Source organism: Lygodium microphyllum, chromosome 15 (assembly GCF_053477565.2).
Source record: "Lygodium microphyllum isolate KBCC chromosome 15, Lygodium_microphyllum_v1.1.10, whole genome shotgun sequence".
Classification (NCBI taxonomy): Eukaryota; Viridiplantae; Streptophyta; class Polypodiopsida; order Schizaeales; family Lygodiaceae; genus Lygodium; species Lygodium microphyllum.
The window spans coordinates 23,692,532-23,717,291 of record NC_141149.1 but is presented as its reverse complement, the minus strand read 5'-3'; the positions used below and the strand labels follow the sequence as shown (position 1 = coordinate 23,717,291).

The window sequence follows — 24,760 nt, the reverse complement described above, 5'->3', positions numbered from 1 at the left end:
TCCAATGTTCAAAAATGTCCATTCTTTAAGCTTTCAGATCAAGTATCCTAATAAACCAGTTCATACATAGCAAGTTACATATTGTAGAGCATGTATGCCTATAAATTAACAAATGTAGCATGTAACATTTTGTAGAGGATGTCTAACTATAAATTAACAATTGAGTTGTCATTCATTAATTAGTTTTATGCATACAACTATGAAGACTTGCATTGAAAGCCTTGTTGACGCTTTGAAAAAGCATAATATGTCATCTCACATTTAGAAATTAGGTATATAAGCAAGGAATCCAATAAAGATATTACATCTAAGGACATGAAGGACACTATTAAGAGCTACAACCCCTAGCAACATAGTCCTTCTTGTACTCTCAGAGAAAGAGTAAGGTGAAATTGGTCTACATGTCCCTACGTTAAACCAATTGAGAACCAATTTTCGACCACATCCTTAGGAGTATTCATTGCTTGTTCCCTAGGAAGCTTTGCTATAGAGTTAATTATAAGCTTCGTAATAAAGGGATAAGTCCAATATCTTAACATATCAAAATCCAAGTGATTATTCAAGATTTTGAAGAAAAGCCCCCACACATTGATTTCAAGAATCTACTTGTGCAAGGAGTATTGTACTAAAGCTTCCATAACACTTGATCTCTTGGGTCCAAACCTACAAATGAAGGGTTGTCTTGAGATTCACAAAATGCCTCATTTGGGTAAGAAGAAATTTGTTTGAAGTAGTGCACTTTTCTCAATACACATTATTGACAGACACAAGTAAAAATTGTGAATGTATATGTAGGCAGGTCACTTGATAAACCCTTCCACTTTCATGGGGAAATCCACAACCAATCATTGAAAAGCACATCCTCTTTGCAAATATCTTGAATTCATTAGTAATACACCAAGTGAAATGACGGAGTGACGAGAAGTGACTCGAGGGAAAATGGAGTCTTTCTAAATATCTTAATGTGCACGATGTGAAGGGCTCGTAGAATAAGGGATGATGCTAGCATTGTGCACCTTTGGACATTTCATCATAGTGAGAAAAAGTGATAATGTTATTTTACTGAAGTTGCTTTGGTTGTGAAAGTGCTTGGATATGTGTATGTATTGTTGATTGAAACAATATCAAAGGCCTAGTATTTTTTTTTACCAGGATTGGGATTATAAACAATCACTCATTAAAGTGTTAACACATGGTTTAAAGTCTTTGCTTTGTGTCCAACAACATTTGAATAGTCCATCTAATTAGTGCCATGTATATGTGCACATGTCTTTTGAAGTGTGCACCATGTACAATAAAAAGAAGGGCATGATATTGTGCCCTATTTTTGCCATGATTGATGCAACAAAGATATCATTTTTTCTCATTAGATGCACACCATCCTCAAGGACAATAAATGGTTGGTTAAAAAAGGGATCAAACACATGACTTTGCATACACACCTTACTATCTAAACTTAATTTCAATACTAGCCATAAGTGGCTCATCTAAAACATTAAGATCTTTTTAAAGACATTGTATAACAATTAATGAATAGGATAATTAATGCCATTATGTTGTACCACTTTTTCATTTTGATTGAAACTAAAATACATCCTAGGCTCTAGCATTTACAAAGCACAAGGAAAAAGGGAGGTAAAGCAAGACGCTATTGTTGGATCCCAAGGTATGTTGAATCCCAAGGCATACACTATTAACAAATTTCATATGTCATGTCATGCATTCAAGCACTCATAAGCAAATCCCTCGTATACATATTTTAGGTAGTTTACATACACCATAATCTAGAAAATACTCTCTTTACTCTTTGTACTTGTGCTTATTGCTTGTAGAATTTAACAAACCCCTCTATACGAGAAACCACATAAAAGGCATCCTTTATATATGTGTAGGTCAAGATAATTAAAAGCGTGTTGTTTGTTCACTTAGGTGACATGATACATGTAGAAAGGCGACCTTCGTGGCTATTATATACATATTTAGAGAGCACATGGGTAACAAGGAAGAGATCCTCAAGACTAAGTATTCAAGGAGAGTGGTAAGTAAGATATAATCGCACATGCTATGCATGGAAGGCATAGATAGAGGAACACAACAACAATGGATAATGATAATCATCTAAGCAATGGGGTTGTAGCTCAAGTGGTGTACTTCATTTTGCAAACACTTCTTTTAAAACTAGCTTTGTACCCCAAACTCAAGATTTGATTATTGAAATATAGATTTGCATGTCAAGGTATATATTATTGGTAAGTATTAAATATAAAATGTTAGATATGGGTAAGTACACATATGGAGAACCAATGCAAGCTACTCCCAAGGTATACACATGATTACTTTTAGGGGTAGATAACACCAAGCTTTGCACAATGAACTCCACATAGTCTCCATCCCCTCAAGAATCTTTAAATGCGAACATAAATACATATAGAGCATCTCAATTACTTATGAGATTCAAAAATCACAAACTAGATGTCACCTTACATATACTATGCACAAAAGCATCACATTTTCTAATGTGAAATAAAGAAGTATTCCCTAACTTTCACTATTTTGGCATAACACTACAAGGAAATGGGGATATAGAGATGGTGGTTTTCAAAGCAAAATAGTGGTGTTGCTATTTGCATCGCATATGTGATGCCAATAGCGACGCTGCTCTAAGAAAAAAAAAGATGTGAAAACTCGAACGTGGCATTTTGCTGCAAACAATTTGAGAGAGAGAAAAAGAGAGAGCGAAAGAGATCATGGCTTTGGGAGGGAAAGGGAGAGGAAGAGAGAATGAGAGAGAATGAGAACTTCTCGCCGCCGCCGCACGTGAAGAAGAGGGAGAAGTGCACGAAGGAGAAAGAGGGGATGCCACTAAGAGGGGAGACGAACAATCCATCCTTGGGCCTTTGCGGTAAGTACATTGCCTCCTTTTGGTTTTTACTTGTGCTTTCTTCTTTTCTTTTGTTTTTTTCCTTGAGATTGAGATGCATTGAGGGAGAAAGAGAGGAAATGAGAGAGGGAGAAGAAGAAAGGAAAAGGAAGAGAGAGAGAGAGAGAGAGAGAGAGAGAGAGAGAGAGAGAGAGAGAGAGAGAGAGAGAGAGAGAGAGAGAATGGTAAGAAAAGTGTGTATCAATCATGCCTTACATTCGCAAACTAATTAAATATCATATACAAAAATATTAGACATACCCGTAAAATTTATACAGGGAGGTTGAAGGTTGGCTGGTGTCGGAGGCGTTAGTGCATATTTCACAGTGACTACCAATGATGGATTCAGACAACAGTATGCTATGGTCGTTGAAGCTGACCGGAGATGTGGTGGTTGAAAATGGGATAGAAAAAAGGATGGATGCTGCATGTAGGAGAAAGTGAATTGTTTTTGTATGTTGCATCATGCATCCATGGAGATGTGGCTCACTAGGTGTACGAGTAGGCCAGGAAAGATCGGGAAGAAGCACGATCAAAATTTTAATGCAGTACGTATACCCCATCAACCAATTTCATATTCTGAGGGCATGAAAGAGATGTCATGGTTTGTGTCTATGTGATGGTTACATGGAGCTTTGATCGCAGCTTCTCGCGAAGGGGTGGAGGTCTCTCTGAGGAGTGGGAATTCTCAAGGGGATTTAGTCCGAAGGTGACCGCATGTTTTATAAGCCATCGTATTTATATTTTATATGTGACAACTAACCTAACCATTTCAATGTACATTATAAAATATACAGTGCAGTGGTGTGGTCGCATGGGTGACATTTTCGCATTGAGCACATCAACAAAATGCGCTCCACAATGGATTGTGGTATCATGGAAAAGTTTGAGCAAGAGAGCCAATGGCGAGCCATAGATCCAAACACCGTTATAGATGAGATGGAGTATTTTGGGAACTTGCAAAGTTTTATCTCAGTGGATTACCGTAGCTTCTTCATAATCATATTCAATGTGCAGTGGTTCAAAGTGGTATTGGAAGGAGCTGAGGCAACCGTTCGACAAGGTCTATCTTGATTTCTCAAAATAGATTCCAAGAAAAGTTGGATGGATATGCACAACACGTTTATCTTGCCAACCCATCATGAACAGGTACATGAACTTTTTTTTTCATGACATAAAACAGTCACAAATGTTTAATCTCTCTTATATGTAATTTTGAATAGGTAATTTTCTATCCAAACCCCCGACAATCTGGATGGTGTCATGTTGCAATGTTCCCAGTGTAAATTAGGAGAGTATGCATGTGGAGGGGTCGGTATTGCAAGGGGTGGAGTCGGAGCGTATAGAGGAGGTAGATTCAGGTAACGATGATGGAAAGACAAGAGGCCATGAATTCTTTGAGAACAAAGTGGAATCCTCCTTTTGTGGTGGTGAACTATCTATAGGCCTTCCAGTGTATGTGGAGTTGTGCCAAGAGATTGACATGAGACCATAGGCTACGTCATACTTGCAGCATCCACCTACTCAATTCGTTGATGAATCGCTTATCAGAGTACTCTAGAATATGCATTTTAAGTAACGTTATTTTTTTAAGAGCTATATTACTGTGCTTTACTTAAATCTTTATATTGATTATGCTAACATCATTTTATGTATGTGTAGGTTACCTTTGACGATATTTGGAGAGCAAAATGAGTTGAGGGATGAGCGACGAGGAGTTGCAGGAGATATTCACATGTATGTCTACAAATCAGATGGCCCAATTTAAAGATATGGCAAACCAGGAGCTCTCTCGAACACCATCGATTTGTTTCGTTAGATCTACTTCGGCACGCGTTGATGCTTCAATTTCTAGTAGATGAGGTCAACACTCGAGACTGGGCCCGAAGATGAAGGGAGTGGTTCTAGGGGTTGCTGCGGAGATATGGATGTTATGAACCCATGGTCGGCTTGAGATAGGGGTGCTACTCCTTGCTCTCATGCAAATTTGAGAGAGGGTGGCTCAGGTGGGTGTTGTGGAGGCACCGATGCAGTGTCTTCATCTCATCATTCTAGTGGAGGCGTTACCTGTAGGATTTGTCACACTTGTGGGGACATCTACTCCAGTGACTTTTGCTCAGTCATTCTAGTAGGTGGCACCCTTATCGATGCTACTCCAAGAGATACTACCCTCGTGGATACACCAGATGTACAAGGTTCTCCTAGTTATGCCCAGGCGTGCGATCATAGGTAGGAGAGGACACACCTTAGACATACCCTAGGGAGATATGGATACCTCGTAGATAACAGGATAGAAGCTGTGATCATGAATGATGAGGGGAGGGTGATGTCTCGCATGAGAGAGTTGTGCCAACAAGTTTTTCAGAACAACGTCTTGGACCATTGGAAGAACATACGCGAGGGGAACAAGGACTATATAGTTTCCAGTACCTATCGTGACAGAGAGGTTTTCGACTGGGTGGATGATGGAGTGTATGTGTGCATACATGTCACATAGACAATCAGACACACGCAAGGCACTCAAGAGTGGAACCTCAAAGCTCAACTGGCTAGACACAAGATGACTGGTGGAGACTCAGGGAGGAGGCTCTAGATTCTCTAGGACGTTGGCGACAGCAAGCACAAGGAGAGGCAGTGAGGGCATGATTGGAGGCAGGGGTCATGTATCATCTAGGGAGTGGTGGCTAGGACTTATCTGGAGAACTTTGTAATTTTTCTTTTGTTCTTCTCGCTTTCTTATTTGCAATATCACTTGTACCAACAATCATGTTTCTAATAGTTGTATTCTATTTTCTTTGTAGCACTCCATTACAAACCACGATCCCACTGGCCTGGAGACTCGATATGCACAAAGACACGGTCTCACTACATTGATCAATAGATTATATGTTTGCGGCGGCCTAATAAGTCAATCATCTTTCTTGTTCGTAGTTACTATTTTTTTTTAATGCATTATGTATGGTGGACTAATGTGTAATTGTTCATTTTACAGAGTCCGTTTGATGCTCCTTTGTGTCGGGATAAGCTTTTAGATAGCGAGGATCTATAGCTCATACTTAGATTCGTGGATTGCACATCCTCTTCTTTTTTGGTCCTATGATTTATGCAAGCATCTTCCATGTATTGTATACTTATCATCATTTGTATCTTGCCATAATTCCATGAGTTTTCATCAGCGATTTTGTACTTATTCTATGTATCAATCTTGTGGGTTCAAGCACATTTTACACTCATCTTGACGACCATTGCACATCTAACGTGTAATTCATTTGTAGAAGAAAAAAAAATTATATTTAATCATCGCTATTAGCGTCGCAAATTTATTGCACGTGTCATTATTAGTGTCACAATATGTGTCGCAAACTGTCGCAATATGCATCGCAAACCATCACTATATGTGTTGCTATTTGCATCGCAAAACTGCTAAAAATTGCAACGTAAATGGCAATGCATATAGCGACGGTTTTATGGAGACGTTGATATTGATACATTTAGCGATGATGGGGTCAATTTTTTAAATGAACATTTACGTCGCTTTGAACGTCGATATGAGGCTTGTATCTTGTAGTGTAAACAAATGCTTCATGTTATACCTGAATTCCCAATAGAGACAAGTTGTTGACCTGTTAAACATTACTAATGGAGAAGTTTTCAAGTAATTCTTGCATCTTGGACTACAAAAATTGCAAGAATAACTTGAATATCATAGGCTAGATACATGCTACTATATCTTTTGTAGAACTTATGGATTTGAAGGAAAGAAAAACAGGTTACTTTCAAACTGTAAGCATGTTTCATTTTCATTAACTTCAATAGCTAAATCAAAGAGTAAGAGTAGAATATCATCACACTTGGTTCAAAGAGAGTGATAAAGGGAAGCTAAGCTTAACCCTTCTACATGTAAGGCATAATCTCAACTCTAGTTCCCCCCTAAAATGGCACTTAATGGGGATCTAAGATAGTAACCCTATGAACTCATCGTTTTGGCTCTATTCCTATTTTTCATCATTTGGAAAGCACCCAACTCATCAGTTGCACCCATTCATCATACATCATCGTTGTGACAAGCATCCACCTGTCCATGCACACACCCAACATGCTTAGTCATCTAATTAAGATCCTAACAACTATGAGACTATCTCAAGAATATATAAATGCAGCTTCCTTAATTAGCCAATTACTATGGGGTTGATTGAATGTCTTTAGATCACGTACATGAAAACAATGAAGATAGCATTTTCCAAACATAGTTAAAGAAAATTTTATCTAACTAGTCTCCAATCAAGATCGTAGGGATACTTCCACTTCATCCTGAAATTCTCCATCCTCTTGGTATCCATAATTTGATATCTCTACCTAGACTAAATCCAACACACCCTTTAACCCCTCTATTTTAATTGGAGTCCCCCCATGCCTATCATTATGCATCGTGCCTATCAAAGATTTCTTCCCTATCGTTGAATCGATCATGAGTATATTACCTAAATGACCAAAGGCCCATTTGTTCTTGCACCACTATAAGGGTAAACCTTCCTCGTAGATTTGACATTTTGTCTAAATGGCATTCTATACTCTAGATGGTAATAACTAGCCAAGTGGAAGCCATGACGGAAAGACTCTATACACATGAAATAATTCCATCTCATTACATCCATTTCGATAGTAGATCTTTGAGTCACATTTATAGCCAACCACGTCCAAGCAAAAAATTTTCCATCAAACAACACAACCAACATTCAATCATAGCACTCTACTAACACTTGCATGTGCAGACAAGAATACATTGAAACCCATTATGAAAAAAATCCATGTCTTCACTACAAGGAATACATGCACATGCGAGGCTGATGTCTATATGCATGATCCCAATCTTCAAACATCAACATACCCCTCTTGCATAATATACAATCCCATATAGCATTATATCTCAGATCTTATTTCGACATGATTGATATCATAGCTTGATCCCTACATTAGACAACTTCACACCTAAACTAGCACAATGTATATTTCAAGAATTCATCGCATTTTATTATCTCAATTATCACTAGTGATAGCATTACTCAATCCCCATCCTCAACAATTATGTGCTAATAAAGGCATAAGGAATAACATAATAAAGTATTGTATTTTTTTACCTAAACTAACATTGGCAATACTAATATATATTTTCTATATCTCCTTATCTTCTCTATTCTCAAGCATCACAAACTTCCAAGTGCTACTTTTAAGCACTAATCCATTAACACGAATTTATCAAAATTTCCTAAGACACTCTAATTGGGCGCCTTCCCCTTATTTTGGAGGCTCCACAACATTATCTAAGTAGTTAGTGTATTTTTCAAGATACCCTAGCTCTAATATTTCTCCCAATTTTTTTGAGTTATCAGAGTGTCACCTCTAGGCAAGAGTATTTCTACCTATCTTTTGTAGCTTCATAATATCTCGTAAAGGTACATTATTATCAAAGCAACTTAGTAATATCTCGTTACACAGGGTTCATTTAGTGCCTTTAGATCATGTACACGAAAACAATGAAGACACATATCAAAGCTAATGAAGACACCTATGTACCTTTACTCCAAGAGTTACTAATCAGTAGGGGTCTAATTCACATGCTCTCTGAGAACTCCATTCTTTGCTTCGACCCTATTTGTTTCCCCTATTGTGTCTATTAATTGTTTGTCAACCATCCATGTTATACATCTTCTTCTCGTCATCCCTGTCAGCTTTGTGCTCCTTTGTCTTGCTATCCTTAACCACTTCAGACCAAGATGGTTGACTAGCCTATGTTACACTCTCCTCTTGCTCCTCCTTTGAATCGAGGCATTTCCTATGGTAATGCCCCTAATGGCCACATATAAAACATGCACCCTTGAACTTACTCCATTTGAGCTTAAACTCAAGCTCATCAACATAGGGGGCATCCACCACTAGAAACTTTGGTTTCTCCTCCCCAATATTTGATAGCAAACAAACCCTATTTTTGAAGGGTGATACAAAGTCTTTCTATTGTACTTAGCAATATCTAGCAACATGTTCCATAGGTATGCAAGGAGGTTTAGAATCTTGGCTCAAACTGTACAATCCTTTTTTATGCAATCATGACCCAACTCCACGAGTTGATAAGGCATAACATACACAAGATCTAACCCTCCCAAAAGTATACCCCTTGAGGCAAAGTTATCTACATAGCTTGTTGTCTATCAAACACAACTATATAGAAGCCTCTAACCTCGTAAAATATCTAGTTGATGATGCCCTTCCCCTTGAGGATGTTATTAAATAAGACCTTACATCCAAATTAACCCTCTTATTAGGAAGCCCCTCTAATTTCTCCTCCATTCTCTCTCTCTCTCTCTCTCTCTCTCTCTCTCTCTCTCTCTCTCTCTCTCTCTCTCTCTCTCTCTCTCTCTCTCTCTCTCTCTCTCTCTCTCTCTCTCTCTCTCTCTCCCTACAATTTGCAATAGCAACCTATGTTGAATAGCTAGCATTTGCAGTGTTTTTAATCATTTTTCAAGCACTTTGTGGAAATCTAGTATTTTTAGTGATAGTCTCTTTCTTTGCACTTAAGTAGCATCAACGTCTAGTCAATTTCTCACACACTATCCCCCTTTATAACGTTTATTCATGTACAAAAGCATAGAAAGTGTTCTAATATTTTTCATCACCTCCCCCTACCATGCAAGAGCAACACATAGGGATGAGGATCAGATTGACTTCTTTCCCTAATAGTGAGATATATCCAAACACTTTCTAAGCAGTCTTGAAGCATTGCCCAATCCAACTCGAGAGCCAAGCCCATGTGTGAGATACCCAAGGCTAGAGGAGGTAATCTTTAATAGTCGTTCAAACACCTCACAACAAGTAGCACCATTTGAACCCATAAAAAGCACAAACTTAGCCAATTGGATGGTCTCCAAGTTTATCTTGCAATTAAATACCTAGGAAATATCAAGGCCTCAACCTTAAAGGATACAACATGAGGCTCTATTAAGTCATAAGGCTATCCTGAAAAGTGGTCATCTAGCAACTCTCTTAAAGAGGTGACTTGGTATTCTCTTAAGGATGAGAGGGACCAATTTCACACTTGGCTCAAGGAGAGAATTTAATAAGGGGATGTATGCATCAATAGCTCTATTATAGCATAGTCACACTTCATTCCCCTAAGACAATGTAGGTTTGGGTTCTACCTTACTACACAGTTAGTTACACTGTGAGGAGAATTAGAAAAGCTATCAAAATAAACCTAAGATGATATTCACCTCTTTCCAAGTTTACTACTTGGTCTTGGCCTTGGGGCTAGTCCATCTTTGGATGGCACACCATTGTTCTCATAGATCCAACTACCATTCAACCACTTGAATCATGTTATTATAATCATAAGTCACAATCATCAAGCAATTGTACAAAAATGATAAATACAATTTTTTTCCAAGAAAATATAATGATAAGAAGTTATTAATGTATTTGTCTCATGAAAAATCTAGACTCATCAACATTACAAGGAAAGATCAATTGCTCATGTTGTCGCTTTCCATGATAATGTTGTCTACAATCTCATTGACATGAATGATGTTGTCTTGATCATGCATGGGTACCTTACTCACATATCTTATACCATTAAGTTCCATAATAATCTATGACTAATGTATTGATGGTAGCACATTTAGAGTGGCTCCTCAATAAGTGGCATGAAGAAACACACTAGGAACTAGATGAAGACTGCAAAGCATTGTTTAGATTCATACAAGCTGGAGACCAAACTAAGGCCAATGTTGGCAAAGAAAGGCTTCAACTTGATGGTACCATGGAAAATCACCACATAAGAAAAAAATCAACTAACTTTGATATTTGCAGATATACAAGATAAAGTAGAACTATTAAAGTATTTGAAAACTTTCAAGAAAATCAAAATCTGGATTACATATGAACTTATACTAGAGCAACTCAAAGCACAACCCTGTAAAATCAACAAGATAAAGGTGGCTAGAAGAGAGCTAGAAGGAAAGGCAAATGGGCAGTTTACAGAGGTACCAAAGCCATCATAGAGCAGTTTCGAATGCCTAAGCACTACATTGCTTTAGGATCATGATTTATTTGTTAATATTTAATATGACTTCTTTCTTTTCTGTGTCAATGTGGATTGAAACTAACATCTTGATGTGTATCTCTGGGCTATAAACTCGAGATCTCTACAGGAGTTAATAGATCTAGACCCTCTCTCTCTCTCTCTCTCTCTCTCGCTCGCTACACACACATGCTTAAGAAACAAGAGCGCAGCATGCACTTATATCTGGTAAGTGACTTTTAGAGAAAACACTAAGTTTAGGATTTTACCAATTCATCACCAAGCCTGTGGTGCTAAATGGATATCTGCTAGCTCCAGGGTTGGTGAAGGCAATGAGCTACTCTGATCTCAGTTGTTTTGGCTATGCAGATGCAGATTGATTGATTAAACTGCCAGTTCCTATAGAGAATTCACATTCAAGACATGGCTTTGAGCTGTACAGAGTGGTTACACATAATCGCAGATTAAGTCCATTAGGTAAGATTCTCAAGCCAACAAGCCATTTAATTCTCAAATCTAGCACACAAAATGCTCGTTTCAGGAATCTTATATGTTCTGATATGTAAGTTCATGATATTACCAAGGATGTTCAATTCAGTGAGTTGGGTTCTTGGTATAGACCAAGACGAGACATTCCCGTGCCAGACAATACAAAGGATGTGAATAGTTAGGACAGAAGTACAGATATTGAGAGCATTCAAAGTCTGCCCATAAAGAAAGCAGTTTGAAAACCGGCGCCTTTGTGGACAACAAATTAAAGGCTGGAAATGGGAAGGATAGAAATATAGATATGAGAGCTAATGCATGCAGTATGAAACTGATACCATATATGTGATTTCAGAAGCAAGCAAGATGCACTTGGAAGAAGGTAATGCATGCACGATACGAGGTTCTCAGCTCACAATTATCTTTACTTGCTAAGGCAAAAATCTAATACGATCATCTTACTTGCAATTGCTTCATCGTGGAATTGCTTCAAACGCAATAGACTCAAAGCAGTGCGTTTGGGTCTCAGATGGAAACGCTTGGAACATCCAAATGACATCAATGTACAAATAAATAGAGTACAACTTAGAATTTGGAATAGTCATTAGTCTCATGTGGCCAAAGAACAACAAGAACGTATCTATAGTCAAAGCAATGTCTTTTAAGTGCCCAACTCCTGTAGCAGGAAGCTCATCTCATGGTTTGAAGTTGGCACAAAGTTAAGGTTAAGTCCTTGACAAAACAATGAAGACTGTCGCCACAATTCCTTCATGATAAGAAATATTTGTGAGTATTGCCAGGAAGACGACCAATTACAAGCTTCCCTGAGTGTAGATAATACATCATGAACCATGCAAGACTTACTTGCAAGGTGCTTTTCCATGAATGTACACCAGAACCATGCCAGTCTTACTTGCATGGTGCTGTTCCATGAATGTACACCAATTTACCCAATCCAACTGATGCTACAAAATTTTGAAGGATGGAAAAGAGGAAATTGATGTAAGGATTTGACTCCCATGTATGATTCCATTTTGTAGAGTACTGTGATAGTATACAAAGGAACTTGAACGCCTCAATGTATAGACTGTTTGGTCTAACTGGATGATGTTCTCTTTCTCAGGTCAACCACCACAACACTTATGTTATCAGTACTACCCCTGTCATGGGCTGTGTTGGCCAAGACAGAGGCAACAGTTTGTGCTGCAGTTCCTACAGCGTGGTGGTGACTCTGATGGTGGGCATGGTGAGAAAGACACCTTCGAGCAATCTTGCACACATCATCATTGCTGAGGACATCCCATAGGCCGTCACTGGCCAAAATGAGGCAGTCATCGTCCTCAGACCTTGGTGTGCTTGTTACCTCTGGGTCTGCAATTACAAAGGGCTTGAGAAAATGGTCACCTGTGGAAACAATAACTAACAAAGTGTCAGCATATCACGATAGAGAAACATAAAGAGCATTTGAGATAACAAAAACTTATAAAAAATTGGACGGATTACCAATGGCTCTGGACATGGCAAGTACCCCTAGAACTCGATAACCATTCCAACAGATCACCCTGCCTCCAGCAGCTTCAATCCGAGCCAGCTCATCTTGTCTCTCAGGCTATCAAGAAATCTCATACACAAACTAAGCATTTAAGAACTTTTGTAATGCCATGTCAGAATCACTCTTGCGACCTCATTAAGCAAAAATCAAACTGCGGCTTGAAAAGGTAAAATCTAATTAATTGGCTTACCTTATGGTCTACAGATAGAGCAATGGCCTGTCCCTTACGTGATAATACCGCACGAGAATCACCACAGTTGGCCACAATAATCTGGCAACAAGTCAGAACAGCCACAACAGCAGTAGATCCAACGGTATCTGATGATGAAGACGAGGTAGAAGCAATGCCAATGGCAGCCTGCTCATTGGCTTCATGGCCACTGGAAGATGATCCCACCTCCTTGTCCATCCTTAGAAAACATGCAGTCATTGCACTCTCCCATACCTCTTTCCATCCACCCTCAGTATGGTGCATGCTCGTGGTACCTAAATGTGATGAAGACGTAGAGGCCTCATTGGAGAAAGAGGCTGTCAAACCAGCTCCTGCATCTGCAGCTGATGAGGTAGAAGTGGCAGTTCCATTGTCCCTTTGAGATGGCCTTTCCTCATCGATCTTCATCCTCTCTCGAAGTTCCTCTGCCAAAGCAAGATGTAGGTTCTCCCTGCAGTAATTGGCTGCCTGCATATATATGAACCTTCCTGTAAGTAGGGTTCACAAGGGTGCAACAAAGTCTCTACTTGATGGTTGTGACTCGTGAGACTAAGACACTGCACCCAGTCAATTGAATTCTGATGCGTTCCACACGAAATGTTCTTGCCGACAGTTACAATTCAAAGCCAGGTAAGTAATGTCATCATTTTGAGAAAAAGCAAGGTGTCTGTGGTCCTTTGTGAAAGGTGGTTGCAGAAAGAAAGAAAGCTGACTTTACTTAACAAGGAGCGGAGACCACCACTGCCTACAAAACGTGCAGACATCCAGTTTCCTGTGAACTGTATGCATGCCCATTATTTTTAAACTATAATTAGAAGAGATGGAGCTTTGAAATGACAATACCTGAGCACCAACATGGCCATTACTTTTAAACTATAATTGGAAGAGATGGAGCTTGGAAATGACAATACCTGAGCACCACCATGGCCATCATAAACACCAAAGAAATGGACATCGTAGAATCCGTCTCTCTGTGAGGAGCCATCTTCACATATAACTCCAGTACGCTCGTGCCCAGAAGATGTTCCGACGGGCGACAGATCACTGTTAGGTATAGTGCTGCAACAACAGCCACGAGGAAGAGAAATGAACCTGTGCACAACAGCAACAGCGTCCTCCATTTCCGGCCTCCTTCCGCAGACTGATTTCACACCTGTTAGCGGAGCAGCCTCCACTGTGTAGCTGCATACCAAAGGAAGGATGCTGTCTGAAACTCCGACACTTCCATGGTTGCCTCCTGCTGCAACAATCCTACTGACTTCTGTTCCTTGAGCTGGGCTTTCCGTATGGATCGACGACGCAAGTTGGCTAAATTCTGACTGCAGATTTCCAGTGGCTTGAACAATTCCATCAACGGCATCTCTTGGTTGGGAGGACAAACCCTGGGTTACCTCGATTATATTTTGCTGCAGCTCCGGCGAAGTGACATGAGCCAGGCCTTCCAGAATTGACGATGTCAATCCTTCAGTGGATGAAGAAACAGCAGTCAGAAAGGTGTCTTCCTCTGAAACGTCTCTCTCCATGACTTCCTATGATTGCAAAGCATTTAGTGTTGCTGCGTGTAATGGAGCTAGCTGCGAGACGGTAGAATCCGACACACTGCGATGGCGCCCTCTGCAAGGAGCCGATAAAGCTTATTTCTCGTGCCAAGATGGATGTGATGGACGAGAAGCAGCGAGGGGGCCAAGCGTTGGTGCGACAGGGCCGGGCAATGCAGGACATAATAATGTTAACAGGTAGATAGATGCACGAGCGAGAGAAGAAAGAGGGAGAGACACAGAAGAGAGGTAGACAGGAAGGGTCGGCGCGGGGAGTATATTGATAAGAGAGAGAGAGGAGAGAGGAGAGCTAGGGTTAGTTCGACGGCAGTCGGACAACATCATGATCATCATCATGCTTGACATGCTGTGCGGTGGCGACATGTGGACACTTGGCACGCGCTGCCTCCTGCTCATGTTCCTTTTGGAGGAGAAGAAGACGTTCCCAACTGCGATTGTGCTCTTCTTCCAGTAATAGTGGTAGTTGTCCCGGCTGCTGCAAAGGCCCAGAAGAAGAAGAAGAAGAAGACCACAGAGGCCCCCCTTTCCCCATCGATGGAAAGTCTGTACACACAGACAATGACAGAGAGAGAGAGAGAGAGAGAGAGAGAGAGAGAAGCGCACACTATATTCCTGTTGGAATGGTAGAGGAACAATTACGAGAACCGGGAGAAGGAAGACGCATACGATGATGATAGGTAGTAGGTCATAGTGACGAGAGTGCTGCTGGCTATGGTGGTGACGAGAGAGAGAGAGAGAGAGAGTGTGTGTGTGTGTGTGTGTGTGGCACGATTATGCTCACGGGCTTCACCGTCTAGAACTTTGATTGTAAGCGGGAAGAGGCTTGCAGAGAGACAGGCTGAGATGATGGGGTAGGCGGCAGAAACCTCTGAGAGAGAGAGAAGGGATTTGAAAAGATGGGAAGATGAGCTTAATTTTCCAAGCTGAGGATGATGGAGAGCACAGACGGATGGAGCTTGGAAGAGAAAGGGTCACAGAGAGAGAGAGAGAGAGAGAGAGAAAGAGAGAGCTTGTGCCTGTGTTGAGAGAGGGGGGGGGGGGATGTGACGAGCTGTTCTTTTTTGTTGGTTTTGTGTTTTGTAAGGTTGGCGGGTTCTTTTCGGTCCAGCGCACCTACTCTTTTTTAATCTTGGGACGCGTGTCGTGCATTGTGGCTCGCCCTTCCTTCCTCCAATGAGCTGCCAACACTTTGCACCCCCTCCTCCCTCCCTCTACTTTTCGCCTCTCTCCTTCCCTTGACAAGACACCACATACCATCCTTTCGCCCCCACAAACCCCTCGTTCACATGCCACGCTCGCCAATTTCCCACATCAAATCAAAAGTAAAACAATCACATCATATAAATAAAAACTTCCCAGAATTTATAAGAGGGACTTCACACAGGCCCGTTTCATAAAGGAATCGCTATCAAACTATGACCTTTCACACCAGACGTTCCTTAACTTTAGGGAGCCAAAAATCCGTTGGGTGACAAAAGTTATTTAACAGCATGACCAGTTTAGACCATATCATCGCGTATTGACAGTCAATAATATGGTGAAAAGGGAGGGTGTGGTGTGTTTGGTGGGTCCTTTACTTGTCATAACCGGTGAGATGGGCTGTGTGGGAAAGTGGCCCAAATTCAATCAGAAATAGAGCATGTGTTTGGTGCCCATTTTAAAATGACCTTTATGCAATAGGCCCGTGTGAAGATGCTCTAATACATCTGCAAGTCTACTTAACTAGCTGCCCTGTCGTGGCTAGGCCCGCTAAGCACACTTCGCATGGTTTAACATTTACTTGATCTACAAAAAAAAAGCCATAGTCATGCTTAAAGTTGTTCTTCAAATTAGTTGACTTGAGCCATCTTCTTACAGCCAGCCAGGGTGGGATCACATGGACACTATCCCAGAAAAAATGCCTCATAGGTTCTCCGCATGCCTATGAGCTATAAAGACATTACTTTGCAAGATTAACATGCGAAACTCTAAGAAACTATTTAGAATTTGTTGAAAAAGACTTAACATAACCCTACCGAGCATTCAATAGTACATGCATGGCTTACCAACATCTCATAACACTTCCATGTATGCACTTGAAAGATTTGTGCTTAAACTAGTTGTATGCTAAATGCCTTGTTCAAATTTACGGTGTTGTTAATGGTCATGCAAGTTACACATTCCCACTCATTTCCTCAAGGAGCGCAAGCTAGGCCATGCTCAAACACCTAAACGCTAGTGCAAAGATGATTGCATTTACAATATCAAGGCCGACTCCATGAGATATTTGTGCATTTGACACAATTATGACTACTAGAGAGGTTTATGATTTGATGAGAAGCCAACATGACAAGGTTCAATGTGGAAGTGGAACATATAGTGGTAGAGGTGGCTTGCGGATGGTAGGCTACCCAGCTGCAATGTGTCCCGAATATCATAAATGACTTTGAATTGAAATGGTGCATTTAATAAGCATAGAATTTAGCCTTCCAAACTCTCTTAATTGTTTGCAATGCTTGCAAGGCAAGTGATCACATTAATTTCTCACAAAGAAGGATTTGATTAGTCTCATTTAACTTTTTTTTTTGGCTCATCTTGACCACACTAGTGAGCCCTCCTAGGTTGGGAGCTAGAGCAACTCGCTACAAAACCCAACCTTTAGCGTAAGGGAAGTGATAATGTGGCACCTATTTTGGCCCTTGTCAACAACCCTCACCTAGGTAGTATATGTAAAATTCCTATTGTTCAAGCTTGCTCCTTCACACACAATAAGGCAATGAAAAAGTCTAAGGGTTAAATCTTAGCATTGAGTGAGATTAAAGCCCATCTTTTATGTTGAGTTCAACAACAAATGCATGATGTAGTGTGACATTGTTGAAGGACCAATAAAAGAACATCACCTTCCTTGTCCTTAGAGGTCTCTCACATATTAAATGCTATAGTAGTGTCATATGATATTCACGCCTCTTACTTCCACAACCTGAACCAAGGATTGCCTATTTCTTGAGGTTGCCTTATTATTGCCCCCTTTGACCCTAGTTACATTTATTTTATGTGCCAAATATAAATAGGGTTGGACATGTGATGCAAAGCATCATAATTGTGTTTATGCAAAAAGTTGTGGGGGACATTCATCTCTCATTGACATCCATCTAACCTAGATTGGGATGTGTCCATTAGATGCATTTAAGAACATGAAGCCAATGTTTGCCAAGATGTGGGTATTGCCTTCAAGCCCAAGCAATACGAAGTCAAATGTCAAAATTCAAGGCAAGAAGTTAATAGAGCTTTAGCAACATTTGTGAATCACTTACACTTAATTGATTGCTTGTCTTCTCGAACTCATTTCTATTGAAACATACTAGAGATTAATGGATTATACTAGACTTTATTTATCGGACTATACTAGAACTTAATGAACCTACAATGGAGGTGACACCTTGAGGGTTCAAGAGCACTTGTGGGGATTTTATGGACTATGGAAACCCACAAGTCTTTTTTCTATCCTCCTCTATGATGGTGGTTCTAGATCCAAACTCCTGCCATTGTGGCCAACCACCATTAACACCTCATGTGATGACAACCGACTTAGCTATGGTGGCCTTTAAAACACTATCATTGCCTTTAAAGCACCTCTTTTAAACAGAACATTTGGGTGCACTTGAATGGACAAAAGATCCCTTCCACATGCAAGTTGATCGAACTACACATGGGACTTTGGGTAAAACGGGTGCTACTAGTCACATGCAAGTCCATGAAGGTATGGAGCCCACAAAATTGACTTGCACAAGGAGAGTGAAAAGGAGTCTACTTGAAGAAGTATGGAGAAGGGCATAAACAATTAACAGTGCGGGGTATGTGCAAGTGCAAGTGCATGGAGCACCCCAATCAGCTCCAATAATCTCCTGAAAGGAGTAGACATCTACTATGCCCATTGGCCAAGATGACAAACCTCACAAGTCGAATTGACTTGCGTGAGAAACAGCTCAAATGTCAGCTTGGCATATATCTCCACAACCCCCCCCCCCAAACATCACGGTGGATGAAAAAAGGCAAAACAGCTGGCAAGGGGGTGGCCCCCACTTCGTTTTCTCTGCTTGGCTGGAAATTCTTTCCAGGTCGTGCCTCAGATTTTGGAGACACGAGGGCTGACGGACACATGGCGAGTCGTGCGGCATCCTTTATGTGGTGCCTCCAAATCAAAAAGCGCTGGCCCTTCCGCATCTTTCCTAATGCTGCCACTTGGCCTCCCAAACCGCCCCCCCCCCCCCCCCCCCCCCAAATCAGTTCGATATTACCGACCTAGGTTTGCCATTCCCATGAGGAATAATTAGGGCGAGTTCCCACGCATTACCTCAAGGAACCCTTAGCTCCAACAATTGGATCCCTTCGAGCTATTTGAAATTCCCAAGCAAAACATAAGTTTTAATGCCCACGAGGGGGGGGGGGGGGGTGCTCTCAATGCCCCCTCTTGGGCAAAAGGATTGATCTATTTTTAATTATATTTTTGTTATGATAATGAAAATGAAAATGTTTTTTGGCCCCCCTCCTCGGCATAAAAAGATTTACTTTTTCATTATTAAAGTCATTACAATATTGTGTGTGTGTGTTTGTGTGTATGCACTCTTAGTCATACATACTCTCTCTATTGTAAAATTTCTCATGGCTATATACTAAAGAAAAGCCAACTTTTTATGTCCAGAAGAATCAACAATACAAAATGTACATTTCTCTATTATGTTGACATAAAAGTTCACCTTTTCCATTCTCTCTCTACTATTGCTCATTGTCTCTTCTTTCTCTCTCACTCACTCTCACTGCCTCAACGATCGCTCTCTCACACACATAGGTGTGTGTGTGTGTGCGTGGTAGCATAGTCACACAAGTGCAAAACACCTTTTTACATGTTTTAGTAGGAAAGCATTTATTTCTAAAGTTAGCCCATCTCCTATAAATTGAGAGGGGATTATTTCTTGTCAATAAGAACAAACTGAAGTCCAAAATGAATTGAATGCAACCGCTCTTTGTGACAACCAACGTCACAGTGGCTCCATAGTTTTGTTTATTGAGAAAACCTTGTATTGTTATTTAACCAATATGAAGAGTGTGTGATGCACCCTATGGTATACTCGCAATTTGCTTGTCAAGTGCTATAAACTAAAGCATTGAATTAAAAATTAAGGATGTGACACAGTTGGGGACAAAGGCCATCAATATCGAGAGGAGACAAAATCTTAATTGAAGATGACAAAGTTATACACTTGGAGGGTGCACCTTATAGAACATGTAAGATACTGCATGAGTTCAAAAGAATGATACTTTATCTAGTGAAATTTATAGGATTATATTTACAAAATGGATTTTTCAACTACAGTTTGAAACATATATCATTAGGGAAAAAAACACTTCAAAAAATGTACTTTTGTTAATCACGAGATTAATAAAAGGGCCAAAGAGAGTTTGCCACATGTGCAAGAATATGGTATTCATGTCTCTTCTTTTTAAAATATCATCATCTAACCGTAGGTCCCCGAACACCCCCTTCTCGCATCATATCATAATATGCTATTTTTGGGTGATTTTTTGTGATTTTTGGATCATTTTAAAGCCATTTTTTGCTTAAAATAGTTTTAAAATAACAAATGAGCTCAAAAAAATCTTTTAAAAATTTAATTTTTTTTCAAAGCCTAATAACTGTATGGATTTTTTTTGAAATTTTTTTGATAGGTCTAAGGTCTCACAAAAAATAAGATATTGCAAGGAGAATTGTACTTTGCACACGCATGTTTACTCCTCCATGAAACAAAGCGAGGAGGACCCCTACAGAGATTTCATTGTGCCAATCTCGCACCATATCAGGTCATCCACGATATGGAGTGAGAAGTATAGTACCAAACATTATGCTTTGCTATGCTCGCGCTGTATCAGATGCTCCACAATACAACGCGAAGAGGACCTTGCGAAGATTTGGCTTTGCTGCTCTCACATTGTATCAAATTATCCTCTCCATGTCGTATCGACCATACCATCGAATAGTTTTTTATTACTCTTCCTGTCATTTTCTCATGCAGCAGTAATGACAAGGACAAAGTAGACAATTGCCAATGTTTTAATCTCCCCCTAGAGTACTTGATTAGCCAACAAATCAATCTAGATCCTCTTCTACTCAAGGAAGTAAGCCTTTGAAGCCAAGGAGAAAGAATATCAATACAAGGAATTGGGCAATTAGCGACGCCGATTAGCGACGGCGGATATCGGCGTCGCTATTTGCGTCGCACGCCGTAGGAAAAAAAAGCGCGGCCGAAACCAGAGCGCCATTTTCATTTTCTTTTCTTCGCCTTTTGAGAGCGAGAGCAAGGGAGAGAGCGAAGACTTTGTGAGAGAAGAAGAGGAAGAGACTTGCTGCCGTCGCCGCCACCGCCGCTGTTCGCGAAGGAGAGGAGGAGCCCTCGTTGCAAAGAGAAGCCGCCCACGCTCGCCATATCTCATTGGTGAGTCTCCCTCTCTCTTTCTTTTGCTTGTTGAAGGTTTAAATCGTTCTCTTTTGCTTGTTTAGGAGAGGAAATGAAAGAGAAGGAGAGGGAGAGGGAGAGAGAGGGAGAGAAAGAGAGGGAGAAAGAGAGGGAGAGGGAGAGGGAGAGGGAGAGGGAGAGGGAGAGAAAGAGAGGGAGAGTGAATTCTCTCTCTCTCTCTCCCTTTTGCTTGTTTAATGTTTAAATTACTTTCTTTTTTGCTTGTTTAGGAGAGGAAACGAGAGAGTAAGAGAGAGGGAGAGGGAGAGGGAGAGGGAAAGAAAGAGAAAGAGAAATAGAGGGAGAGGGAGAGGGAGGGGGAGGAAATAAGGGAGGGAGAGAAAGAGAAAGAGAGGGAGAAGGAGGGAGAGTGCATTCTCTCTCTCCCTCTCCCTTTTGCTTGTTTAATGTTTGAATCACTTTTTTTTTGCTTGTTTAGGAGAGGAAATGAGAGAGAAAGAGAGCGAGAGGGAGAGGAAGGGGAAGGAAATGAGAGAGGGATAGAAAGAGAAAGAGAGGGAGAGTGCATTGTATCTCTCCCTCTCCCTTTTGCTTGGAGGATGTTTAAATCACTTTATTTTTTGCTTGTTTAGGAAATGAGAGAGAAAGAGAGATAGAGAGGGAGAGGGAGAAAAAGAGAGGGAGAGGGAGAGGGAGAGGGAGAGGGAGGGGAAGGAAATGAGAGAGGGAGAGAAAGAGAATGAGAGGGAGAGGGAGAGGGTGAGAGAAAGAGAGGGAGAGGGAGAGAAAGAGAGGGAGAGGGAGGGGAAGGAAATTTAAGATAATAGACTTATTGATAATGGTATGCAATGTGCTTTGCCATGGGCCACGTACTTCATCAAAATGAACCCAAAATTATTGTTATAGAAGAAGAAACCCTTAAATTGAGTATAGGATAATTTCTCTCAGGTCTTATGACTATGAGTAGAATTGATTGAAATAAATTTTATTACTATAGTTATAAAATTTCATAGATGGTGTGCATTAATTTTAAAATGGATTACTTATACTCAAAGCCGAGATATAACAAATAATTATCTACCGGGACAAACAAATCATTGAGCATGATACAAGGCCGAGATATAACATCGGAAAATCTCTCAACTACTATATACAATGCAAGGTTTATGGTCAACTTGCAACTTGACGTACATCTCCATAAAGCTATCCATTTAAGCCTCATTTGCTGTAATGTAGATAAGATGGCAAACGAAAAAGGTCTTATTGTTCAAGACCGCGAGACGTATCTTAATCAGCGTGTCCCATGTCCTTGCTCTTAATGCAAGTTGGCAATTAGACGAAAACGCCGATTGTCTATAGAACACGTACGATGATTTGGCGAGTTTCAATCTGAGATCATTGATCAGGTGATTGCGGATTTTCAGCAAATGGTAATTTGAAGTTAGCATTTTTCATGCATTGTACTCTCAAGCTAATTGAAAACCATACACAATAAGATTGGGTCTTGTTGGCAAATTTTGTATCTAGGGGGGAGATGTCTCGACCCAAGGGGGAGTGCATCCTTTGCGGCCAATTAGAAGAGTTCGTGGACGTGCGATGGATGGATTGCAGGAGCCAATCGACCACTCGCAAGGCCCATCTATACCGTCAATGCCAGAGGAGACAGACAACCTTCCCGACTTGCCTACAATCTTGGAGCCTGAGATGGAGGCAATGATCGATGCATTGATTCCCATGGATGTTGAGACATCTGACCCGCTTAGAGAGGAAGCATCCATACCATTATATGATGGGTGCCGAGTATCTCGGTTGAAGACATTGCTTGCACTCTTAAGTGTGCAAGCAAAATACGGTTGGAGCAATACGAGTGTGACTGAGTTATTCAGGTACCTTGCACACAGACTTCATTGTTTTTTTTTAAAACAGTATTATTGCAAACATTTATGTTTTTTCAAGGTGTTTTATGATTTTTTTCAGGTTATTGAAATATCATATATTGCCACCTGCAAACACCATGCCTGAGTCTCGTGATGATGTACGACATGTTTTACGGAAGCTTGGCATGGACTACAATAACATCCATGCATGTATCAACGACTGCATATTGTTTCGAGATGAATACGAGACTATGGAGACATGTCCAAAGTGTGGTGCTCACATGTATCGACAGGACTTGCAAGGGCAGACCATCCCTCAAAAAGTTCTCAGACACTTTCCTCTCATCCCCCGCATAAACCACATGTTTCGCACGTCTGCCATGGCAAGCTTGACAACGTGGCATGTGCAGAATAGGTCCACGGATGGAGTTCAACGAATATCAGCAGATTCGCGCGCATGGAGCCACATTGACTCTACCTTCCCACGCTTTGCGCGAGAGCCAAGGAATCTTCGTCTCGGTCTCGCCATGGATGGTGTGAACCCATTCGGTCTGCGCTCGACTTCTTACAGTGTGTGGCCTATAGTGCTTGTCAACTACAACATTCCTCCATGGCTTTCTATGAAGAAAGGACATCTCATCCTTAGCTTACTCGTCCCAGGCCGCTACAAAGTAAAAAATATGGACGTGTATCTTCGTCCATTAGTCGATGAGCTTAAGATTTTGTGGGAGGAGGGGGTCACGGTGCAAGATATGAGCAGGCGGGATGGTCGGCGGTCAGCCAACATTCGAGCCATTCTCATGTGGACGATGCATGACTTTTCGGGATTGGGAGAGTGCTCAGGTGAGCAGACCTTTGTTCTCGCTGGTAATATCTATATTTTATTTCATTCAATCAAGTATTCACTAGGTCGTGGATCGCCTTGCAGGTCTCGTTACCTCAGGTTATCATGCATATCCATTGTGTGGGCCACAGTTAGACTCCCGAAGGTCACGAACCATGAAGAAGATGGTATATCAAGGACACGCCGCTTTCTTGCCGGAGGATCATGAACTCAGGGAAGGTTTTCTTAAACGACCTCCATCCTGTATGAACGCTGCAAGCTGGTACGAGCTGAAAATGGTAAACCTGGAATCACATCCAAATGGAATGCGACGGTTCTCAGTTTTCTACGAGTTGCCATATTGGACCCACTTACAGGTCAACCACTTGTTGGATCCCATGCATATTTTCAAAAATGTGGGCAGCTTGCTATGGGACCACATCACAGGAAAGAGAGACACTATAGGGTCACGAATGGATTTAAAGGAGGTAGATAAGATGGAGGCGCTTTGGCCGCAGTCGAGTGCTGAAGGGGGAGTGCAGCTTCCTCGCACTCCCTGGGTTTTGTCTACCAAAGAAGAGCGCATTGTGAAGCAAGTAATCAAGTCTATCCGCACTCCGACGGGTATGATGCGTTCTCTCAGGTCCGCATTTTCTAAAGATGACCAAATGTTTGGGCTAAAATCCCATGATTGGCATAAGATATGTCAGGTTTGTGAACAGAATGGATTTTAATTAGCGTGGACATTTTGAAATTTGAAAAGTGACCATTATTCTTAATGCTTTCTCATTTGTGGCAGTTGCATGGCA

General features: G+C 40.9%; 1 protein-coding gene across 1 annotated transcript; it reads right to left on the bottom strand.

The window, feature by feature from the left end:
* Positions 1-12,037: 12,037 nt before the first annotated feature.
* On the bottom strand, positions 12,038-15,822 carry LOC148024350 (protein phosphatase 2C 51-like). The gene is made up of 4 exons (XM_087693967.1): positions 14,152-15,822; positions 13,220-13,708; positions 12,981-13,086; positions 12,038-12,881 (listed from the first exon to the last, which is right to left on the bottom strand). Exons 1-4 carry the CDS (start codon positions 14,761-14,763, stop codon positions 12,574-12,576), a joined length of 1,515 nt encoding a protein of 504 aa, XP_087550093.1. The 5' UTR covers positions 14,764-15,822; the 3' UTR covers positions 12,038-12,573.
* Between the last annotated feature and the right edge of the window lie 8,938 nt (positions 15,823-24,760).